The following is a 21928-nucleotide window of genomic DNA, read 5'->3' on the forward strand; positions in this document are numbered from 1 at the left end:
TCAGTGAGAAATACCAGGCAGGGAGAGCATTTTGTTGTGTTCCTCACGCTTCCTGTATTCTGAACCAGGCCATATGAGTCCAAACCAATGGCAGTGCTTTTCCTGCTGAGTGCAGCCTTGGGCACTTTGACCAAGTTGTGTCAGTTTGCATCATATCAGTGTTGTTTATAGGTTAACGATCACTGTCGAGTTAAACAAAAAACAACTATTTACATCATTCACAATGTTATAAGTATAGGTATTTGCTATTACACTGAGTAACCAGATGGAAATAAATTATTTGGAAATTGACGTCAGAGATAGGCTTGCCCCAATGGCTTTGCCATGCTTTCTTTCGCATATGATCGGGTTTCCCCTCGACTCTTTCCGCGTACCCAACCAAATCTCCGCCCCACTTTATTCCTGCGTTGTTTGGGGACAGTAGGAAGATGGCGGCGGCTCCGCTGTACTGTGTCTGCCGGCAGTCCTATGATGTGAGCCGGTTTATGATCGAGTGCGACCTCTGTAACGACTGGTTTCATGGCAGGTATGGAGATTACACCTTCCTTGACACATGCAATCGATTTCACCGACTAAACTAACAGCAGGTGCTTGGGAGTAAGCGAGGATTGTCATGCGGTTGTGACTGCTATTTGTGTGTAACCGGGTCTTCACGAGTCTCTCACACTATTGGCACCTCGAGCTAGATAAACTTTACAAAATAGTAAACCGAGCCAGTGTGTTTTTATTTCTATTATTAAATTGGGAGTTAGTCTTTTACTTAACTTATTGGGATATTAATAGTGTGTGTTGGAGGTTTAAATGGTATCTTAGCCGAAAGCAGTTTGTCAAAAGAAATTAGCCTAACGTTACTAGTTTGCTACCGTTAGCTAGCCAGCTAAGCTTGTGTGTGACGAGTTGTCAATCACGGTGATCAAAGCCAGCCCTTCAAACATTTGGTCTGTTGAAAGAAGCCTGTAGGCTTAGCCTATCCAATTGAGTTAAAAACAAAGTTGCCTGGTTATCGATTAAAGGCGTGGGTTCTGATTTGAATCCAGCTTGTCATCCTTTACAAATGAGTTGGGTTAATGCTAGTCTGATTAATCAGCCTCTAATATACAATAATTGTGTATTACAGCCTGATTAATCAGACTATGTTGGTGCATGTGACAGCCTGACCTGACCCTGGACTTTCCTAGTTGAGAATTTAGACCACGCGCTTTTGTGAATTCGATTGAAATGGAACATCAATCTCTGGCACATTCTTGGTGGCATCACTTCACTAGCCAAGTGACCTCTTGCATGATCAACATTTTTAGGGGTAAATTACACAAATCCTACTATTTGAGTGATTGTCCTCATTTGAACTCGTTTATTTTTTATCCCTATCTATTTAGTGTCCAAAAACCTAAGATGAGAAAATATGATTGTTGTTGAGCTTTTGATTGACAGCTCGAGGTTGGGTATTTAAATCCCCCCTTTCACCGAAAATAGGCACATGTGGTATACCCCTAGTGGAAGAAAGGAGTATTGAAGAGAAAATTAAAGACAACTAATATGACTACAATAGCAGTTTGGCTTGTGTGGATATTACAAAGCTATTGCGCAACTACACTCTGTAGACTGCCAAGAACGCAACGCCCAGAATGATGGGATGCCTGAGCCAGGGAAGACTCAGTCTGTGTGTCATGTGCCAAAAGAAGAGGAACAAACTTAGGAGCTTCCCCATTTGACTAATAACACATGTACACACTGCTCTGCTCCAAAACCAGAGGGTTCTCTGCCATTCTTTCCCATCAGGCTCGCCAGAAGGAAGTGGCATGCCTTTGGCTGTGGATGGTATGCAAACGTAGTGGAAAGCAGAGAAGCTGCCATGTCTGCACCGGAATCCTGGTGCCCGCTTGTCGGCACACCACCATACTTCCCCAAGTGTGAGCCGGGGTTGTGACTAGATGCCTGGCCGGGAGGGAATCTGTTTTATCTCACCAGTGACTGAACCCTGGATGCTCGTATACACCAGTATGGCTTACGGCTCCCAAACGGAACTAGGCAGAGGAGCCAACCAGAGTGCTCTGTGTTGTTTATAAGGTGTAGACTATGGACCAGGTAGGGGGCAGAAGACAGAAATAGTGCCCTGCTAGTTTCCTAATGGCCTAACACACTACACTACAGGCATGTGCATAGGGCCTGTGCAGTGAAAGAGCCTCACATCCACTGAGCAGGCCTGTGCTGTGGATGCTTCTGCTGAGACTATGGAGATGGCACTCTGCTGAAACATTACGACCGACCGACAGCATTACGACCGACAACAAACCCCGTATGGCGTCAGTGGCTCACGTTGCAGCCCACAGACCTGCGTCTCTCTCCAGGCTGCGTGGGTGTGACTCCCAGTTCATGTCTGGTTCTGGTAGAGTGTGTGGTGAGACAGAGACTGGATGGGACACAGGGGAATGATTGATGGTAGCTCCACAGAGGCAACTTCAATGTACCATCCATCATTATGTCCTACACTCTCAGCCAGGGGAAAAGACTGAAGAGAGATGGATGCTCTCCCCCTGTCCTCAATGTTGTGAGAGAATTTGAATTTGTGGGAGAGCTTGTGTTTTTAGTGTGTGTGACTCAGACCTCAGAGGATGGTTAGTGTCATGTTTACATTCATTAGTGACACTCTGTGGGGTCTTTGTCTCTGGGGTATGCCAATGACATTACTCTCAGATTGATCAATGCTGATTAGGAGGTCAACAGCATCATGTATTGATTTCCAGTCGTTTAGAGTCACAGTATATTAGGTGGTCCGCTGATGATGATGAAGCAAAGGCGAACTTGGCTTCAGACTGGTTCTGCAGCTGATGGGAAATAGGGAGAATGGACCAATGTTTTGCTCTCTTGGAAATACAAGGATGAGTTGAAAGTAGGATTTTACTAAGGATTACACTTAGCTGAGTGCATTCCTTCTATTACTCTGACAGAAACCCCTGAAAAGTAGCATGGCAAGTTGCATCACCGCCTGATTGACACCTACTTTGCCTACATACAGTTGAAGTCAGAAGTTTACATACACTTAGGTTGGAGTCATTTAAAACTTGTTTTTACAACCACTCCACAAATTTCCTGTTAACAAACTATAGTTTTGGCAAGTCGGTTAGGACATCTACATTGTGCATGACACAAGTAATTTTTCCAACAATTGTTTACAGACAGATTATTTCACTTATAATTCACTGTATCACAATTCCAGTGGGTCAGAAGTTTACATACACTAAGTTGACTGTGCCTCTAAACAGCTTGGAAAATTCCAGAAAATGATGTCATGGCTTTAGAAGCTTCTGATAGGCTAATTGACATCATTTGAGTCAATTGGAGGTGTAGCTGTGGATGCACAGTTGAAGTCGGGAGTTTACATACACCTTAGCCAAATACATTTAAACTCTGTTTTTTACAATTCCTGACATGTAATCCAAGTAAAAATTCCCTGTCTTAGGTCATTTAGGATCACCGCTTTATTTTAAGAATGTGAAATGTCAGAAAAGTTGTAGAGAATGATTTATTTCAACTTTTATTTCTTTTATCACATTCCCAGTGGGTTAGAGGTTTACATACACTCAATTAGTATTTGGTAGCATTGCCTGTTTAACTTGGGTCAAACGTTTAGGGTAGCCTGAATTTTGGCCCATTCCTCCTGACAGAGCTTGTGTAACTGAGTCAGGTTTGTAGGCCTCCTTGCTCGCACACGCTTTTTCAGTTCTGTCTACACATTTTCTATGGGATTGAGGTCAGGGCTTTGTGATGGCCACTCCAATACCGTGACTTTGTTGTCCTTAAGCCATTTTGCCACAACTTTGGAAGTCTGCTTGGGGTCATTGTCCATTTGGAAGACCCATTTGCAACCAAGCTTTAACTTCCTGACTGATGTCTTGAGATGTTGCTTCAATGTATCCACATCATTTTCCTCTTTCATGATGCCATCTATTTTGTGAAGTGCACCAGTCCTTCCTGCAGCAAAGCACCCCTACAACATGATGCTGCCACCCCCGTGCTTCACGGTTGGGATGGTGTTCTTCGGCTTGCAAGCCTCCCCCCTTTTCCTCCAAATGTAACGATGGTCATTATGGCCAAACAGTTCTATTTGTTTCATCAGACCAGAGGACATTTCTCCAAAAAGTACGACCTTTATCTCCATGTGTAGTTGCAAATCGTAGTCTGGCTTTTTAGGGCGATTTTGGAGCAGTGGCTTCTTCCTTGCTGAGGGGCCTTTCAGGTTATGTCGGTATAGGACTCGTGTTACTGTGGATATAGATACTTTGTACCTGTTTCCTCCAGCATCTTCACAAGGTCTTTTGCTGTTGTTCTGGGATTGATTTGCACTTTTCGCACCAAAGTACGTTCATTTCTAGGAGACAGAACGCGTCTCCTTCCTGAGTGGTATGGCGGCTGTGTGGTCTCATGGTGTTTATACTTGCATACTATTGTTTGTACAGATGAACGTGGTACCTTCAGGCATTTGGAAATTGCTCCCAAGGATGAACTAGACTTGTGGAGGTCTAAAAAAAAATCTGAGGTCTTGGCTGATTTCTTTTGATTTCCCCATCATGTCAAGCAAAGAGGCGCTAATGGCCATAATGACCAAGGTATCGGAGTAGCCATCACAAAGCCTGACCTCAATCCCATAGAAAATGTGTGGGCAGAACTGAAAAAGTGTGTGCGAGCAAGGAGGCCTACAAACCTGACTCAGTTACACCAGCTCTGTCAGGAGGAATGGGCCAAAATTCACCCAACTTATTGTGGGAAGCTTGTGGAAGGCTACTCGAAACGTTTGACGCAAGTTAAACAATTTAAAGGCAATGCTACCAAATACTAATTGAGTGTATGCATACTTCTGACCCACTGGGAATGTGATGAAAGAAATAAAAGCTGAAATAAATCATTCTCTCTTCTATTGTTCTGACATTTCCCTTTCTTAAAATAAAGTGGTGATCCTAATTGACCTGTGACAGGGAATTTTTACTAGAATTAATTGTCAAGGATTGTGAAAAACAGAGTTTAAATGTATTTGGCTAAGGTGTATGTAAACTTCCGACTTCAACTGTATCATGCTTGAATATTAGAAGAGTAAGCTCTGCTGCACTAAGGACCAATCCAGTTTGTCAGGCAGTGTAATCATGTGTTGACAGATCTAGTGGGAGAGGCAGAGTCTGTGCATGGCTTAGGTGTATGGCCTACATGTATGAGGCTCACTAAAAGACGTAGGCCTATGTTGAGAGCGTGTGTGAGAAGACACAAACCCAGTCCCCCACCGCCTTAGAAGAAACTACTCTGTTCAACATGAGAACCTCAAGGCAATGCAACCTGCACCATAAACAATGAAGTTGTTCCACTCCTTCCCCGGGGGACTACAATGCCCCATAAACAACAAAGCAGCAATCCTCTTTTGTTTTCCAGCTGCCTACAGAGAAGTCCTTCTACCCTAAGCTGTCTGTAGAAGCTTAGTGATGTGGGTTAATGGTGGAGAGAGGTTGTTGTTTACGAAGGCCCTTCATCAGTGCATTGAACCCCATTGATATGATGGGTATACTTTCCATTTCTCAGTGAGGGTTCAAATGGTCTGATTTTTTTTTTTATGCCCACATGGATCCTAGTCTTTGGAAAGGCAGGAGTCAGGTGCCCTTTGGGTCTAAATAAACACACCTGCCTGGGTTCAACTGCCCTCACCCCTCCCCATCTCCCACCCTCTCCCCCATTAGCTATCTGCCAGTTCTCTAATGTAGGCGCGTCGGAGCCCTATGCAGGGGGGTTATTAAGTGCTTAAAGCAATGGCTGAGCCCGCCTACAACCCTTTGTGTGTCTTGGCTGATCATTGAGACACAATGAACCCCTCACAGTACATAGACTAATGAATAACCCCAGTCACACAGGAAGGCAGGCAGCTCCACAAAAGAGGATGTAGAGTTAGAGGAGCTGATGGCGGTAGGAGAGTTGACAGCTCTCCTGATTCAGGACAGGATGTTTGACCCATAGAGATGGATGGAGAACTCATCATGGATATAACCCATTTTAGCATGGACTTTGCCATTGAGGGCTTCCTCCATTTTAAAGTAGTCAACTGGGTGTGGATTCCTATGAGTTGGGGAGCAATCAGCCAATGAAGAACAAAATAGCATCTGGTTCTGCCCACGCTGTTACAGATGCTTTAATGGCACAGATAAAAAGATGAGTCCTCAATCTATCTCTATGGTTTGACCTCATGCTGTGAGGCTGGTATCTGCCCACCATTGGCAGGGGGCTGGCATTGTTTCTGGGTTAGTGGTGAGACAGTGACAGACACACACAAGACCCATATTGGGCTTTATTTCCCGATGTCACTTGATTTATTACTATACACTAAATACCAAAGTTTTGTCTTCCACACTGCTCTTAAATTAAGCCATATTTATAGTTTTGTTGTCTTCGATGGGGTAGCCTCAGTAGTTTTTAAAGAGTGAGATTTATTTGAGTTTGAGGAGTCACGGATAAGTAGCTTCACAAGTTGCATCATCAACACTCCCCAGCCCTCCAGTTTCCAAGTGACTCACCCAACCCGTCATGATTGCGCAAGGGAAGAAACCGCATCAGTCTGGTGGCACAGTGCCCTGCTTCCCCCCCGTGCCGGCCCGCGCTGCGCTGGTGTAACACAAGATGACCAGGCAGAGGAGGTGTAGGAGGTCAGCTTGGCTCAGCTCAATCCCTCAGCCACACGCTCACTCTGTCGCGCTCGCTCTAGCATGTCCCACCCTGACAGAGACAGGAGAATTCATGTCAGGCCTGGGGTGATAACATAACATAAAAGTGACAAGGCCACTGAGCAACCTCGGGAGACCAGATTCCAGCCCACTGCTGCATTGTACTCTGTCTTGGCTGCTGACGTAGGAAGTGAGTGGAGGTGGACTGTTGAGGTCACTCTGTAGGGTTAGGACACTGAAGGTGTTTATAGCATTTGATCTTCTATAAATGGGGCACTGACTTTTTTCCGATGACTTTACTTGACCAGGAAAAACTCTTAGCGGCCTACCGAGTGTTGCAGCGGTCTAAGACACTGCATCGCAGTGCTAGATCCGGGTTCAATCCCGGGCTGGGTCGCAGCCGGCCCCGTACCGTGGGACCCATGAAACGGCGCACAATTGTTAGAGGAGGGTTTGGCCGGCCAGCTAGTCCTTGTCCCATCGCGCTCTAGCGACTCCTGTGGCGGGCTGGGAAGATGCACGCTGACACTGTCGCCAGTTGGACGGTGTTTCCTCCGACACATTGATGCGGCTGGCTTCCGGGGTAAGCGAGCAGTGTGTCTAGAAGCAGTGCGGCTTGGCGGGGTTTTGTTTGGCTTTTGACCTTCATCTCCCGAGTCCGTACGGGAGTTGCAGCGATGGGACGAGACTGTAACTACCAATTTGATACCACAAAATTAGGGAGAAAAAGGGGTAAAAAGTACCTTAAAGTTTTATTCCTACCTAAAATCAGGCAAGGTTCTCTTGCTTACCTCTGTTATTACTCCCAGTCCCCACCTGTTACGGCTTCAGGCTGGCTCTGCAGTTAGTGTGAGCTGCTGAACCACAACACCATTGCTAAGGAGACTTAACCAGCAGCAATGCACCACCAGAGAAAGTTCAGGTGTGACGCCGCTTCCTGCTGGCCTTTGTTTCCCTTTACAATTTCCTGCAATTTCCACTCTGATCAACGCTGATAGTGGCTGGTGAGAACTGTGTCCACTCCTAAGCAGAAAACCTTTACTACATCTTCACACAGCTCCTAGCCTCCAGGCTAACTCCAGGACCCTGAAGGAGGGAGCTGGAACTTTAATGGCTGTTATTTACCGCCCTAAGCAAGTCCCCCAGTGTTTTCTGTTTTCACACTGAAAGGAATTCCACTTTTGTCACTCCCAACTTCAGAGAGCAAGACCTCCAAATTCATTTAAATTTACCCACTGAAGACCAGTCACAGAGCAGGGAGATTTGAATGAGAGGAAGACTGCAGAGCGGGAAGAAGGCGGAATTGCTTGAGATTCGCTAAGTTGCCATCTTCATGAACTTTCAAGCCTCTTAAACTAGCTACTAGGGGAAACGCTGTTTGTTTGTATTTTCACAATTAAACAGATTGTCAGAAATAGCCACTTTGTGTTTTCTGCTACATAATCTTCCATGTCAGAGTAGCAAAAGATATTAGTCCACATTTGTCTCTATGCTCTTGTCAGCTGAAACTAAAGTTTAGCTTAAATCGGCTATCTTTTTGTTTACTTGAAGAAGCTCTTGAAAGTGCTGTCTTAGTTTCCTCCCATACCCCAGTGACAGAAAAATTTTGCCTGACATTTTTCTCCCCTTCTCCATGCATCGGTGGGTGTCCCCGCATAATGGAAACACTCAAATACTATTCACAGGATTCTGTGTGTTATTCAGTGTTCTCTTATGGAACAAAGCATTGGTATGCACCAGAGGATTGTGTGTGTTGTTGCCTGTCGTCTGGCTGTTGTGGGGCGGTCGGGGGTTTGGTGGTGTAGGGGTTTGAGTGATGTCGACACTGTCGCAGTTCTGTGGGATACTGAGACAAACGCATGGTTGTGATTCCCAGTCTGTAAATAGCCAATAGGAAAGGTCTGGCCCAGAATGGTCTAGAGGTTATTGTTAGGACCTAGGGAAAAACTCCTTGCCCTAACTAACTAATTCCTTGCCCTAACACCCCTGTCCTCCAGACAAATGAAACCGATCGCCTCCCAACTCCAAGGTTGCTTGACTTTTCGTACCTCCTTTAAAAAAATGAGAGACCAAAAGGTAATCTTCCACATACACTACTCTAGTCTGGCTCTGTGTTTACCTCAACCTCTCCCTGCTCCTCCTATACATCACCACTGTAGTGTTTCTGGCTCTGTGTTTACCTCAACCTCTCCCTGCTCCTCCTATACATCACCACTCTGTAGTGTTTCTGGCTCTGTGTTTACCTCAACTTCTCCCTGCTCCTCCTATACATCACCACTGTAGTGTTTCTGGCTCGGTGTTTACCTCAACCTCTCCCTGCTCCTCCTATACATCACCACTCTGTAGTGTTTCTGGCTCTGTGTTTACCTCAACCTCTCTATGGCCTCTCTCTCTGCTCCTCCTATACATCACTATCCACAGCCACACAGACTGTCAACACAGGCTGTCAGTTTAGAAAAAACATATATTTTCTGTCTCTCGTAAGTCTCAAGTCTGGCCCAAAGGATGACCCAGTGAGAGAAACTTGTATGTGATCCCTTTTCCCAAAGGCTTTAAATCATGTAAGTAGGAGTCGTCGTCGTCCCCCCCCCCCCCCCCCCCCAGACAAAGTAAATTATTTCATACAGTGGACTGACTCCTTTGTGTACAAAACCCTCTCAATCCCTCAAGCTGTCCAGAGCATGGGCCCTGGAACCATGGATGGGGATATCAGTGAGAGGGAGCCTGTTTCCACAACAGCTTCTCTATTGTTATGATCCTGGAGAGAAGTCTCCTGTCCCATTAGTTTATTTATTGGAAACACCATGGCGCTAGCCTGGTCCCAGATTTGTTTGTACTGACTTGCCAACCGCTATGGTCAATGTGACGCCATATATTGGGACCAGGCTATCATGGTCCTGTCTGTTTCTTTAATAGTTGTGTATATACTTACAGCGATGTCTCCTGTCTCCCCACAGCTGTGTCCAGGTGGAGGAGCACCATGCGGTGGACATTGACGTTTACCACTGTCCTAACTGTGAACCCCAACACGGACCCTCCTTGAGTCAGTATTCCAGTCTGTTTTTGTGTGTCTCTTTGTCTGTCCGTCCTGTCTTTTCTCTGTCTTCTCTTCCTCAGTCGGCCTCTCTACATCTCTTTTCTCTCCTATCTGTTTTACTACCATCTCTCTCTCTCTCTCTCTCTCTCTCTCTTTTTCTCTCTCTCTATTTGTTCTGTCTCCCGTGCCTGTTCACTCTCCCTCCCTTTCTCCAGCCCTCCCCCTCCGTGGCTGATGGACTGTCCCCAGGAGAGCAGCATTGTCTCCAGTCTGATTTAGAGGAGCCTGACCCCTGAGAGCCCGGGGCCAGACATTAACAGGCTAATTGAATGGGGCTGTAATCCTTTGACTTAAATTGGTCCTAGCCCTCACCTTGGCCTCTGCTAGGGGATGAACGGGGAAAATATATTATCAAGACTAATGACTATTATCCATAATTCACAAGGCTCTGTTGGTTTAAGGGAAGAAAATTGAATACAGTAATAATGTCTCAGGTCTGTCACTGGCTATAGTGATCGTTTTCATGGCCAGTGAAGGCTGTGGCGTTCTGTGAGTCTGATGTTCTGCGTCTCTCCTCTTACAGTGAAAAAGCGCAACAACTGGCACAGGCATGACTACACCGAGCAGGACGATGGCACCAAGCCAGTGCAGGCTGGCACCTCTGTGTTTGTCAAGGAGCTCCAGAACAGGACCTTTGCCAGGTAGGAGCCCAGAACACTTACCACCGAGGACTCTGATGCCAAGCTAGACCCACTCTCACACCTGCACAGCAAACGCACATTTCCTCAGCAGTCGTGTTGCTATGAACAAGACTGTGATCTTTGTTTTAGTCACAATGCTAAACATTATGTTCTTAATTTCTATCATTGGGTATTTACATAGAGTTGAACATATCAACAGGAATTAGCCATTATCCATTGTCTCTCTGTCGGTGTGTGTGTTGCAGTGGGGATGAGATCCTGCAATGGATGCCTGGGGAGCAGGTGACCCAGAGGCACCTGGAAAGTCACGGCTGGCTGTACCCCATCGCTGTGTCCAACATGGAGGGACTGGGACTCAGGCTGCCTCAACCATCCTTCTCTGTCAAAGATGTAGAGCAAGTTGTCGGTAAGGACATAGAGTGTATACTGTGTGTGTGTACTGTTTGTGTGTGTTGGGGGGGCATGCTCAAGCACCCTGGGCTAGATTTTCTCTGTCTATTTGCAAACATCCCCAGAGTCTAAGTACATAAATGGGCTAGTAGGGTAGACATTTAGCATGTAGCACAACTAAGACTGATCACCAACCCATTCACTGCCTGTCTACTGCACAGGATGCCTATTTGATAGGACATATGTTACCTACACCTATTGTTTTGAAATGGAATATAATTAAAAGCTAATGAATGCATTCCCTGTCAGATAATGAGCGCCTAACGTTAAGCGGACGCCATCTGTCCGTCAAAGAAACAGGTTGCCAGGTTCAGAGGCTATTTACCCCTTTATCAATCATCTCCCAATGGCTGAATAAGCCCTACAGGAGGGGAGGGCAGGTCTTCCTCAGCCTCCAACACGACCACCTCTGCATCTATAGAATAGAAAGGCCTAGTACCACAAGGCTCCTATTACAAGCCCGTTACTAACCCACAGCTATCTGGACCGACCAGACGCCCAACGCAACCCAAACCCACTTGTGTTTTTATCATGGAAGTTCATATTCCACCCTCTGTGATGCTTCGTTGAGCATTAAGCTGCTCTGGTGGGAAGCAGCACAGGTGTTGTGACTGGGTGGAGACAGAACACAAGCAGGATCGGGTTACCTACCTCCTTACAGTTGGAAAACAATGGGGGACAGGCCTGGAACCTGCTGTCTCCTGGCGTTACCCAAGCCTAGACTATGGTCGGCCAGCTTAGGATAAACCTCCTGGCATTTGTCACCTCCCAGTACTTAATGTTGTTCCTCCTCATTGGGGGTAGGTGAAGTTTTCAGTCTAGATATCATGTGAAAGGATGGTGTCTGGAAGAACCCTACAGGGTCTAGCTGGAGTGAATGCCAGGTGTCGGTGCATTGCTTAAAACACAGGAATAGTTTGACCATGTGCTACCAGCTACTATAAAGGTGTAGTGTGGAGTATTTACTATGGTCTGTTTTGGGCTTGTTGGCTGGTAGTGACTGAACACTCTGTTCTGCTCTCTCTGTTTGGCTAGCTACCCTAACTCCAGCTGTTCACTGTCATCAGACGCTGGCCAGCTGGACCCGCCGTGTGTGTGTGGTGTGTAGGGGGTTGGGGAACATTAGGGGTGTGTGGGTTGGTGGTGGGAGGATCACGCAAGCACCAGCTGTCCTGTCCCCACACTGCCGACAGGCCCCCGTTTCCAGCCCTCTCTCTCTCCGGACTTCACTGTTTCGTTTGATTCACTGCCTCCCAGCTGTGTGAGTGCTGGTGGGTTTTTACCATCACACACCCATTAATGACAGTGGCCCCTTCCCCAGTCTCCACCTCTGGGACTCATATGGACTGGACAGATTGTCTGGCCCCCGCCCCCCGCCCCCACTCCATCCACTCCTATGGTGTATTGGCTGTGCCAGTCTCTCCCTAAGGAGTTGTACAGAGACATGGAAATGCCAGAGAGCTTCAGAGTTCAGATCCCCTCGCCCACTGACTCCCATTTAAAATGGTTATCCCTGGTGTCTGTCACTTCAGTAGGGATGGTCCTTTCTCTTAACCAGATGTATTATATCTGACTGAATGGTGCAACTGTTAGACTGTAGACACGATGATGATTCCATGGGCAGACTGATACCACTTTTTGCTGTCTGCTCCACTATATGACGGCTTGGTCATCATTCTCTTGTGGTCCACAGGCGGTGACAAAGTCATTGACGTCATCGACGTGGCCAGGCAAGCAGACAGCAAGATGAAGCTGAAAGAGTTTATCAAGTATTACTACAAGCCTCATCGGCCCAAGGTGCTCAACGTTATCAGCCTGGAGTTCTCTGACACCAAGTAAGCATGTAATTTGGTCCTACTTCTAATAATCCATTGCAGACTCTCTCCATCCAAATGGATACATTTTGAAATGGATGCTATTTACAAGACATGCAAACAGAAACCAAGAGCATCCACAGACTGCTGTCAAGTTCTTCATGATTCTCAAGAGAAAAACAAGAATGAACACAACCATTCCACAATACATTATGTACAGCTCATGACAAAAGTGATCAAACTACTTATTATCAATGATATCATTATTTAGTACATTTCAGCACTTTTACTGTGATTTGACCCTTTTAAGTAGCCATACCTCTCTTACCGCTCACTCTCGCCCCCCCAGGATGGCAGATCAGGTGGTAGTACCTGACGTAGCTCAGAACATGTCCTGGGTGGAGAACTACTGGCCAGATGACTCCTTCTTCCCCAAGCCCTTTGTCCAGAAGTACTGCCTCATGGGGGTCAAGAACAGCTACACTGACTTCCACATAGACTTCGGGGGCACCTCTGTGTGGTACCACGTTCTCTGGGTGAGTGGGTGTTAGTTACATGTCCTACATGTACACTAGGCTATCAAATCCTAGCAGTGCGCTAAGTGCAGTTTGGCAAGTCAATGAAGTCAACTGTGTCCACAACATTATCTGGTGATAAATGGATGGCCTGGCTCGCTCTTTGGCATTCCCCTCACCACTTGTAATGCGTGCTGACATTTAATCAAGTATGTTTGCTCTAAATAGCCCCCCCATGTACAATCTAGGCTGATTGGTACCCTGGCAGAAGTTCACCTCGGCAGTACATTTCGTCGTTGGCAAGCTCCAGGGGGAATTCTGTCCCCGCAGTGGTAATAAATTATCCCTTCAATGGCAGCAAAGTAACCAACCGCTGCTAATCACAAACTATGCGTTGTGTTCATGGTGACATCACCAGGCTGGCAGGCAAGCACTTTCCTTAGCTATAGAAGCAATGTGCAGCTCAGCTTGTGAAAAAGAGGGCTGGGAAATGCACCTTAAATGGAAGAAAAAAGTCCCCTGGTGTGGAAGTCAAACACATCTGTGTGTCTCTGAAATGAAACATATTTTGCAGGCATCTCAGTGCTCCTAATTTTATAGTCACATTGTGATGTCTCTTGGGTTAAAATGCTTTATTTTTTTATGAACTCTCGTTAACTCTCTACTCTCTTTGTGTTTCCAGGGTGAGAAGATATTCTACATGATCAAGCCGACCCAGGCCAACCTTGCACTATACGAGGCGTGGAGCTCCTCTCCTAACCAGAGTGAGGTGTTCTTCGGGGACAAGGTGGACAAATGCTACAAGTGTGTTGTGCAGCAAGGAACCACGCTGCTCATCCCCACGGGTGTGTGTGTCACAGGAGGAAGGTGGTACCTTAATTGGAGAGGACGGAATAGGTGGAATGGTATCAAATACATGGAAACCATGTGTTTGATACCATCCTATTTGCTCCATTCCAGCCATTATTATTAGCAGTCCTCCCCTTAGCAGCCTCCACTGGGGAGTGTGTGTGGGTGTGTGTGTGAGCGCAAGCATTTGGTCTTTATTTGCCTTCTCTTGTAACAGGCCATGTATTTAGTTTTCCTGAGAAGAGCTACACAGCTTACATTAGGCTTGTGTTAATGGAACCATAGTGTAGATGAAGAGAGGTTACCACTGACAATGTAGACTGGCCCTGTGAGCGTGTGACACAGAAACCCCTCTGGAATTAGACTGTGTCCCTAAAATACCTTTTCCACTGTGTCCTTAAATACCTCTCTCACGCGCCTGCTTTTGGTGATGTATAAATAGACTATCTGGTAGTCTTGTCTGCCCCTCCGTAGAGAAACCTGTCTATATCCTCAAAGTAGATAGAAACAAAACAGTCTAGTTTCCCAGGGGGCCTGCCTGGAAAATGACTCCCTTGTTTTAAACACTGACATGTCATTGCCAAGAGAATTTGGAAAAGGAGTCTTTGCTCAGCAACAGCCTAGACATTAGACACACTCGTCTATATTGTCGTAACACAATAGGAAGTTCCCTAATGGAACAACAGCACCAGTAATGTCGTGAAAGCGACCATATTAGAAGCTCTTGGGCCTACTTTATCCTCAGCCAAGCCTTTGCTATAGCATGTGACTTGTAATTCACCTCTCACATTCTACCCCATGTCTTGATGACGTAACGCGTCTAGAGAGCCATGAAAGGGTGACCGCGGTAAGCAGAACCTCATGGTTAACACACGCTCCTTGTTCTCATTAACTACAGATGGCTTTTAGAGTGGTTTCACTCATGTCCTTTAGTGATTTATCCCCATCTCACCGTCTCCGTTCTCACCACAAGGATCCTTCCATAAGCTTACCGAATGGGGGGGTCGTATTTCATTTGTAGAACACAGGATTCCATGTTTTTTGGCCTGTGGAGATCACCTGAGGATCATGTAAAACTATACAGGGTATGTAATTGGTTCAGAACAGCAATAGTGTGCAACTCAACAGACTTCACAAGTTCAGGGTATCCATACATTTCTGTGTCAATACTCCCATAGGAACAAGAAGAAAACCCACACATGTTTTAAAATGCTCCCAAAGTGGTATACCTTCAATAAAGGTTAAGGACTGCCTGGACTGCCAGCTGTGTTTTCTCCAGGGGGTTAAGGGGGTGTGGAGAGGTGGGATAGAGATTTGGGGAGGGGGTAGAGCACAACATACTTGGCCGCTCAACCGCGGTAACCCCGTAACCGCGTCAGTGCCTGCAGTATCAGTGCTGCGTCACCGCTGTCTCTGCGCTGTTATCTCCGGAGGTATAAAAAGCACTGCTTTATCTTTACCAGGGCAGGCAGGCCTGATATGACCCTGTATGTTTGTGTTATCAGGTCAGTTTGTGTGCGAACAGTGTGTGTGTCAGTTTTATTCAGGTTGGTGTTTGTGTGTCACATACCAGGTTTACATCCAATCGTTTTATGCCAGTAAAGTAGATGTTGGAGAGGGAATGTTGGAAACATTTGTCTGTAAACTTTCCAATTGTCAAAACAAAATACGCTGGACAAGGTGGGATCTTTTTGTGTCGATAAAATGAATAATGTGATAGAACTGCCTTTTTTATGCAAATATTGATATAATAACCATCATATCGAAGTAAACTTGGAGTCACGCGATGATATGGTGTGTGGTCCTCCCACTACTCTCATGAAAGCATGCAGTTTATTAGGCTACAGATTAAATAAGTTATGATGAACTTCTCAGGGAGGTGAAAGTGCAGGGTGATGAACTTGATGCTTTTTTCCAATGAATATCAAGGGTCTTATTCTGGTGACATGATGATCAATGCTTGGCTGCTGATTTGACAAATACAACACCTGGCCAGTGTCCTTGTATTACCAGTCAGTGAGTCAAACATTGACTGTGTGTTTGTGTGTGCTGCCCTCTGCAGGATGGATCCATGCCGTCCTCACCTCTCAGGATTGCATGGCGTTCGGAGGCAACTTCCTCCACAACCTCAACATTGGCATGCAGCTCAGGTGTTACGAGATGGAGCGTCGTCTGAAGACTCCAGACCTCTTCAAGTTTCCCTACTTTGAGGCTATCTGCTGGTATGTGGCCAAGAACCTGCTGGAGACCCTGAAAGGTGAGTGAAGCTGTAAAATCCACATAACCCAATAAATATATTGTAGTATTCTTTTTTTTTCACAAGCATCATAACAAATATAATGCCTTTGTTCTCTTTCTCAGAGTTGCGAGAAGACAATTGTCCGCCTCAGACCTACCTAGTGGAGGGAGTGAAAGCTTTAATCAGTCCACTGAAAACCTGGCTGAAGAGAGAGGTGAGGGGCACAGAATGCAATGGAACATTTGTGTTATTTTTCCATTGTATCTGTGAGTGAAGGTCCTGGCTTCACCTTCTCTATACTGCACCTGACTCTGTTGGCTGATGAATATCTCGACTGATTGGTTTATCTCCCAGCTGAGCTCTGATGGAAGGGGGTGGGGGTCATAGGGGTTTCCCCTGGATCTGATGACACTGTGCCAGTGGTGGAAACAGCCTCTCTGTTCAACTCCACCCTAATTGTGTGTGTGGAACATTGTCACTGCAGGTTACGGAGCCCACCAGCGAGGTCCCGGACCATATCAGGCCCAACCGTCTCATTAAAGAGCTGACCAAGGAAATCCGCTACCTGGAGGTAAGGTCTGGGGTCACAGGGAGAAGGGCCTGAGGAGCATCACCTTTGTGTAGGTGGAAGAGCACTCAATCTGAGGGGCTGTATGAGAAGTGCTTGTAATTAATCTGTCACTGATGTGATGGATTTGTTGCACCTTATTTGTGACTGGCAATCTTTCTCTTGCGACTTCCTTGTTTATAGACGTAGATTAGATTTAAATATTGAGGTTGTGTTCAAACCCCTCCCTCTAATGGTGTTATGTTGTGTGTGTGTTCCAACAGGAAGACCAGGGCAGCAGTGGTGGCACCAACAAGCCAGTGAAATCTCAGGGAAGCGGTGGAGGCCAGTGTCTGGCCATGCGCTCCACGCTGGAGAGGGTGTGCCCGGCCCGTCAGGCGCGGCGGGCAGCCCGGAGGCTCTGGGAGCAGCAGGAGCAGGGCCCTAAGGTTCCCTCTAACCTGGAGATCCTGGAGCTGCACACCAGAGAGGTACTCAGGAGGCTGGAGGTGGGCCCTCTGGAGGAGGTGAGAGGAACATGTCAAACTCCCACAACGCAAAACTAGAATGTCATACGCTCTCTGGCATATGTCACATTTAAATGCCTTGTTATTATTGGAAATAATCATTAGATCAATCAATAAACCACATTTAGTATTTTCCGTGCATTACTCCTACCGAAAGCAATACTGTTCCCATGCTATACAGAGTAATACAATTCAGTAGAAAAGTCTGATACCTGTGTTGAATGAGTCCTATAACTCTCTGTCTCTACCATAGGACCCTACCTTCTGTCCCCCGGTGCATGGGAAGTTCAACATGGTGTCCACTGCCTCTGCCGCTGCCGCTGAGAACCCAGACACACACCTGCGTCTCACGCTGCACAACGGACGGATCATCCGAGACGCGAGGAGACCAGGTAGTAGCACGGCTAGCAGCCCAGTGAAGGTGGAGAGTGAGAGGTCGTCCGTGGGCCAACTGAAGAGCAGAGAGGAGATGAAGACAGAGTCAGACCAGCAACAGCAGCACAGCACTATGGGAGGGGAGGAGAAACCAGGCCACCTCGGTAAGTCATGATGCTGAAGCAGTTCACGAGAGGGAGAGATAGAGAGAGATATATACATATATATATATTGTACGTTGTATGATTTATAATCTGACTCAACTTTGTCAGTTTATTGCCCCAGACACACCATGCTTTCTAAACGGTCATGTTGTTGACACAGACTAGGTCTAGTAACCTGTTGACTTGGACACAGAGAGGGAATGGTTCCTACCATTATCTGTGGTTAATGATGTCTGTTTGCCGTCCCAGGGGGTATTGAGAGGGTTAAGACTGAACTCAGGGAAGAAGCCTCAGGACACTCCGACGTGTCGGACATGGACTCGGACAGTGATTCCAACACACAGGTACCTGATATTAACATGGTCTACCCCCACTGTGGTTTTGTCAGTGAGAACATAGCACTTAACACTGTCTGTTGTGTATCATCCCTCAACCAGTTTCTCTTCTCTCTCCCTCTCTGCAGCAAAACACCTCTTCTGAGGAAGATTCAGGAAGCTCCCAGAGTGAAGATGAGGAGAGGGGCTCATCCCAGAGGGCCGCGGGGCACACCATAGAGCTAGACCAGACAGACTTGAACCTCCTGCACAAACACAAACAACTCAAAAGGTGGGTGGTCTGACCTGTTGTGCGTGAGCAAGCTAAAACACAGCTCCTGTTATTGGAATCACAAAAATATTTTAGCAATTGAGTTATTTATTAAGGGATAATTTCTTGTAGAAGTGTCTAGAAGTTCACGCCATCGGTTTAGTAATCTCATAACGATGGAATTGGATTTGAAACAAGCATGTGCCAATTATGCATATAACGATTATATTCATAACTTCCCTTTTGACTGGTAAAGATAAGCACAGTCTGCTTTTGTGGAGTCTGGAGGTGGGCTGTAAATGACTGAGTGTGTCTCTTCTCTGTGTCCCTGCAGAGAACGTCCTACCTCACCCAGCACAGAGGAGGCCATTCAAGGCATGCTGTCCATGGCTGGCCTGCTGTGCCCCTCCAAGCCAGACGAGGTCGCCACTTCCCAGGAGCCGTGGTGGTCCAGCCCGAGCCGATGCTCACCGGAGCGCCGAGAGCAGCACCAGCGTCGTGTGGCGGGGGACAAGAGCCCCATGGACAGCCAGGGCAACAGCAGCAGCGAGGCCTGGGACAATCGGGGGCCCCTCTCCCTTGGGGCCCTGAGCCACGATGCCAGCCCAGAGGCCGACAACTACCAGTACTGTGATCCCTCAATGTCTCCCCCTCTACACCCCTCCAAAAGACACGCCTCCAACTCCCCTCCCGTCAGCAACCAGGCCACGAAAGGTACACAACCAAATATTTTATTCTCTCCATTTGTCTAGTAATTAGTTGATGTTCTCAGGGATTGGATGGTACTGTGACACAACTCTCTCTTTATTCAGCACGTCAGCCATTCATGTGGGGTTTGGGTTTTGTTTTTCAGGCAAGCGGCCCAAGAAAGGAATGGCCACGGCCAAGCAGAGACTGGGGAAGATCCTGAAGATGAACCGACACAATGGCGTCTTTGTATAGAGCTCTGAGGGCCACAGGCAAAGTTAAAGGAGGGTAACAGACCCCTGTCCTCACATCCAGATTATTCTGTACATTTAGTCGACACCTTTTTGTCCTGGAGAAATCACTCCCTGGGGAAGGGCCCATCTGAGAGACTTGTGGTCAGACACACAAACAGGCTTACTGTGCATGCTTAGGACCACAGGGTATTGGATTCACATGAGCAAGCTACCAATCAAGCACACAGCTTCACTGCAAGCACGCTAAAACGTAATGGAGAAGAAGGGGGAAAAAAGCATGTTGATTACTCAACTTCAGGGAAACTTAGAGAGAGTTCCAGTGGGCATTAACGTGCCATGGGGAAATGTTAGATGTCCGGATGAGGTAGGAATGAGGTCTACAGTACATCGCAACATTGAAGACAATTCTTCAGCCAATGTTAATGACACGCATAAGCCAATGCAGGCTGCTTGATGTCCCACCATCTGCATCTCCCAGCGCTGCCTTCCTTGAATATCTGCAGCACTATGAACTGGATGAGACCCAGGACAAGATGGAAGTTGGGATAGACAGACTGGCATTGACCCACCTGGCTCCGTGTCTGGGCTCTCTCTAGCAGGGTCCTTTTTGTCCCTGAGAGAAAAAAAAGTGCTAAGCTAATTTTTCGAAATGGTGCTTAATGTTTGTACGTCCTCCATGCTCCCAACTCCCCTTATCTCAATCACACCAGCAATAATGACGTTGAGTAGATGAGAGAGACGTTTTGAGAGGCAGCACTCTTGGTTAGTCTTCCCTGCCACATTGTCATTCATCTGTTTAAAGACGATTGCCTAATTTATCATTGCACTGTTTTGTGGGAAGGTAAAAACCCATCAGGTCTAAAACAATTAAATTTTAACCTGTCTGCATTAGTTCATCATAAGTCTCTCTTTGAATTTCACGTTTTAATGCTTTGATGGATCATACGAAAGCCATAGTCCTCTATATAGAATCGATATGATTTTGCTGCCCTCTGGTCAAAGGGAGACTAACAGAGTGCTGCCTCAATAAGGAATGTTTTATAGTGTAAGTTGTTTACTTGGTTGAAAAACAACTTGTATAATATCCTGCTTAATTTATTCAAGTTTTGTTACGTGATTTTAATGTTATTTTTTTATGGATTCTGAGTTATGTATTTATTAATTGAAAGAGGTGAATATTGATTTTATTATATTTTGGCCCTAAACCTCAGCTATTCTGGGAATTTTATTCTCAAGAGGTTTATTTTTTTCTTCCTCGCTTATGCTTATTGTATATGTGGACATTGTAGACTTCATGTGGTCATGATATATTGTGTAGGTCAGTAAGAATTTCTAACTCAATCTTTTTTTCCCTCCACTTCTGTCTAAGTAGACTTCCTTAACTTGATTTGAACCTATGTCTCTTCTGGTTTCCTCTCATAGTTTCCAGGGGTTAGTGTGGTTGTGTGTTAAGAGAATGGGTAATATTGTGACTCCAAAAGGTTACCACCCCTGCCCTGCTACACCTATAGCCTACTTGTTGTTTAACAAAAAAAAAAAAATCATTTTGAACAATTTTAATAGGGTGAGATTTTTTGGGGGGGGGGATTCCTATGATATGGTGCTGAAGTGAGGTGTGTGATGCGATTTGTAGCTCTTCACTCTCAGGGAATGATGCCACAGATTTGACCTCTGATTTAATCACCAGCTACATTATGTACACTACAAAGGCAAGTTCTTCCAACCAGACTCTTGTTCTACTTCTTTCTCTAACTAAGCAGTTGTGCATTGGAATTGACCAATTTGAAGAAATCAACATGATCATCTCTATTTGGAGATGATACCATCTATGCTCAAGCTCTGCCTAGCTAGTAAACAAGTTTAACTCCACTGTATCAATTTCAATCTGACAGAGCAGACCCCCCCCCCCCCCCCCCCAAACACTACTTGTCCCAATATTCTTAAACACCCTCGCTCTAGACTACAGAGTATTTCACTAAATGACATCCAAACTTACTCAGTCACCCAGTAACTTGAAAGCTGTGCTATGATTTCAACTTGCAGTGCACCTGACCTTGGCATAATTGTGGTCTATCGCTCAGCCCTTAATGAGATTTTACCTAATGACACAAATATCACACTTGTATGTCTTCCCCTCCATGGAATAGTGTTTAATCCTATTGCCAAACATTTCCATTAACTCTTATTGCATGTTGAAGTCCTCACCACTCGTCTGTGTAATAATAAGCACAAGAGCTAGCCTGCAGGCAGGGTTTGTTATTGGCAGCAGTTCTCTCATTCATTGTACAGTATTTACCGTAAACTCTTACGTGCAAATCTGTTTCTTCTCTGTGCATTAGTCCTTCAGATGATTTGAACCATACAAACACTGGCTTACTGTGAAAGTTACTTGATGCATTTCAAAAATGGCCTGTAAATATAAAAATGAACTGATTTTGTTAAATTGTTTAAAAAACTTATTTTTTTTTACAGGAAACAACTAGAACTAG

At 46.0% G+C, this 21928-nt stretch overlaps 1 protein-coding gene across 1 annotated transcript; it reads left to right on the forward strand.

Moving 5' to 3' along the window:
- The first annotated feature begins 367 nt into the window (after window positions 1-367).
- LOC129838410 (lysine-specific demethylase 7B-like) lies at window positions 368-21882 on the forward strand. The gene is made up of 16 exons (XM_055905351.1): window positions 368-526; window positions 9653-9738; window positions 10316-10433; window positions 10679-10839; window positions 12577-12718; window positions 13047-13233; window positions 13895-14057; window positions 16124-16318; window positions 16423-16514; window positions 16785-16871; window positions 17132-17374; window positions 17628-17913; window positions 18163-18257; window positions 18377-18519; window positions 18833-19212; window positions 19352-21882. Exons 1-16 carry the CDS (start codon window positions 429-431, stop codon window positions 19438-19440), a joined length of 2565 nt encoding a protein of 854 aa, XP_055761326.1. The 5' UTR covers window positions 368-428; the 3' UTR covers window positions 19441-21882.
- The last annotated feature ends 46 nt before the right edge of the window (window positions 21883-21928 follow it).

This window comes from Salvelinus fontinalis, chromosome 39, assembly GCF_029448725.1.
Source record: "Salvelinus fontinalis isolate EN_2023a chromosome 39, ASM2944872v1, whole genome shotgun sequence".
NCBI lineage: Eukaryota > Metazoa > Chordata > Actinopteri > Salmoniformes > Salmonidae > Salvelinus > Salvelinus fontinalis.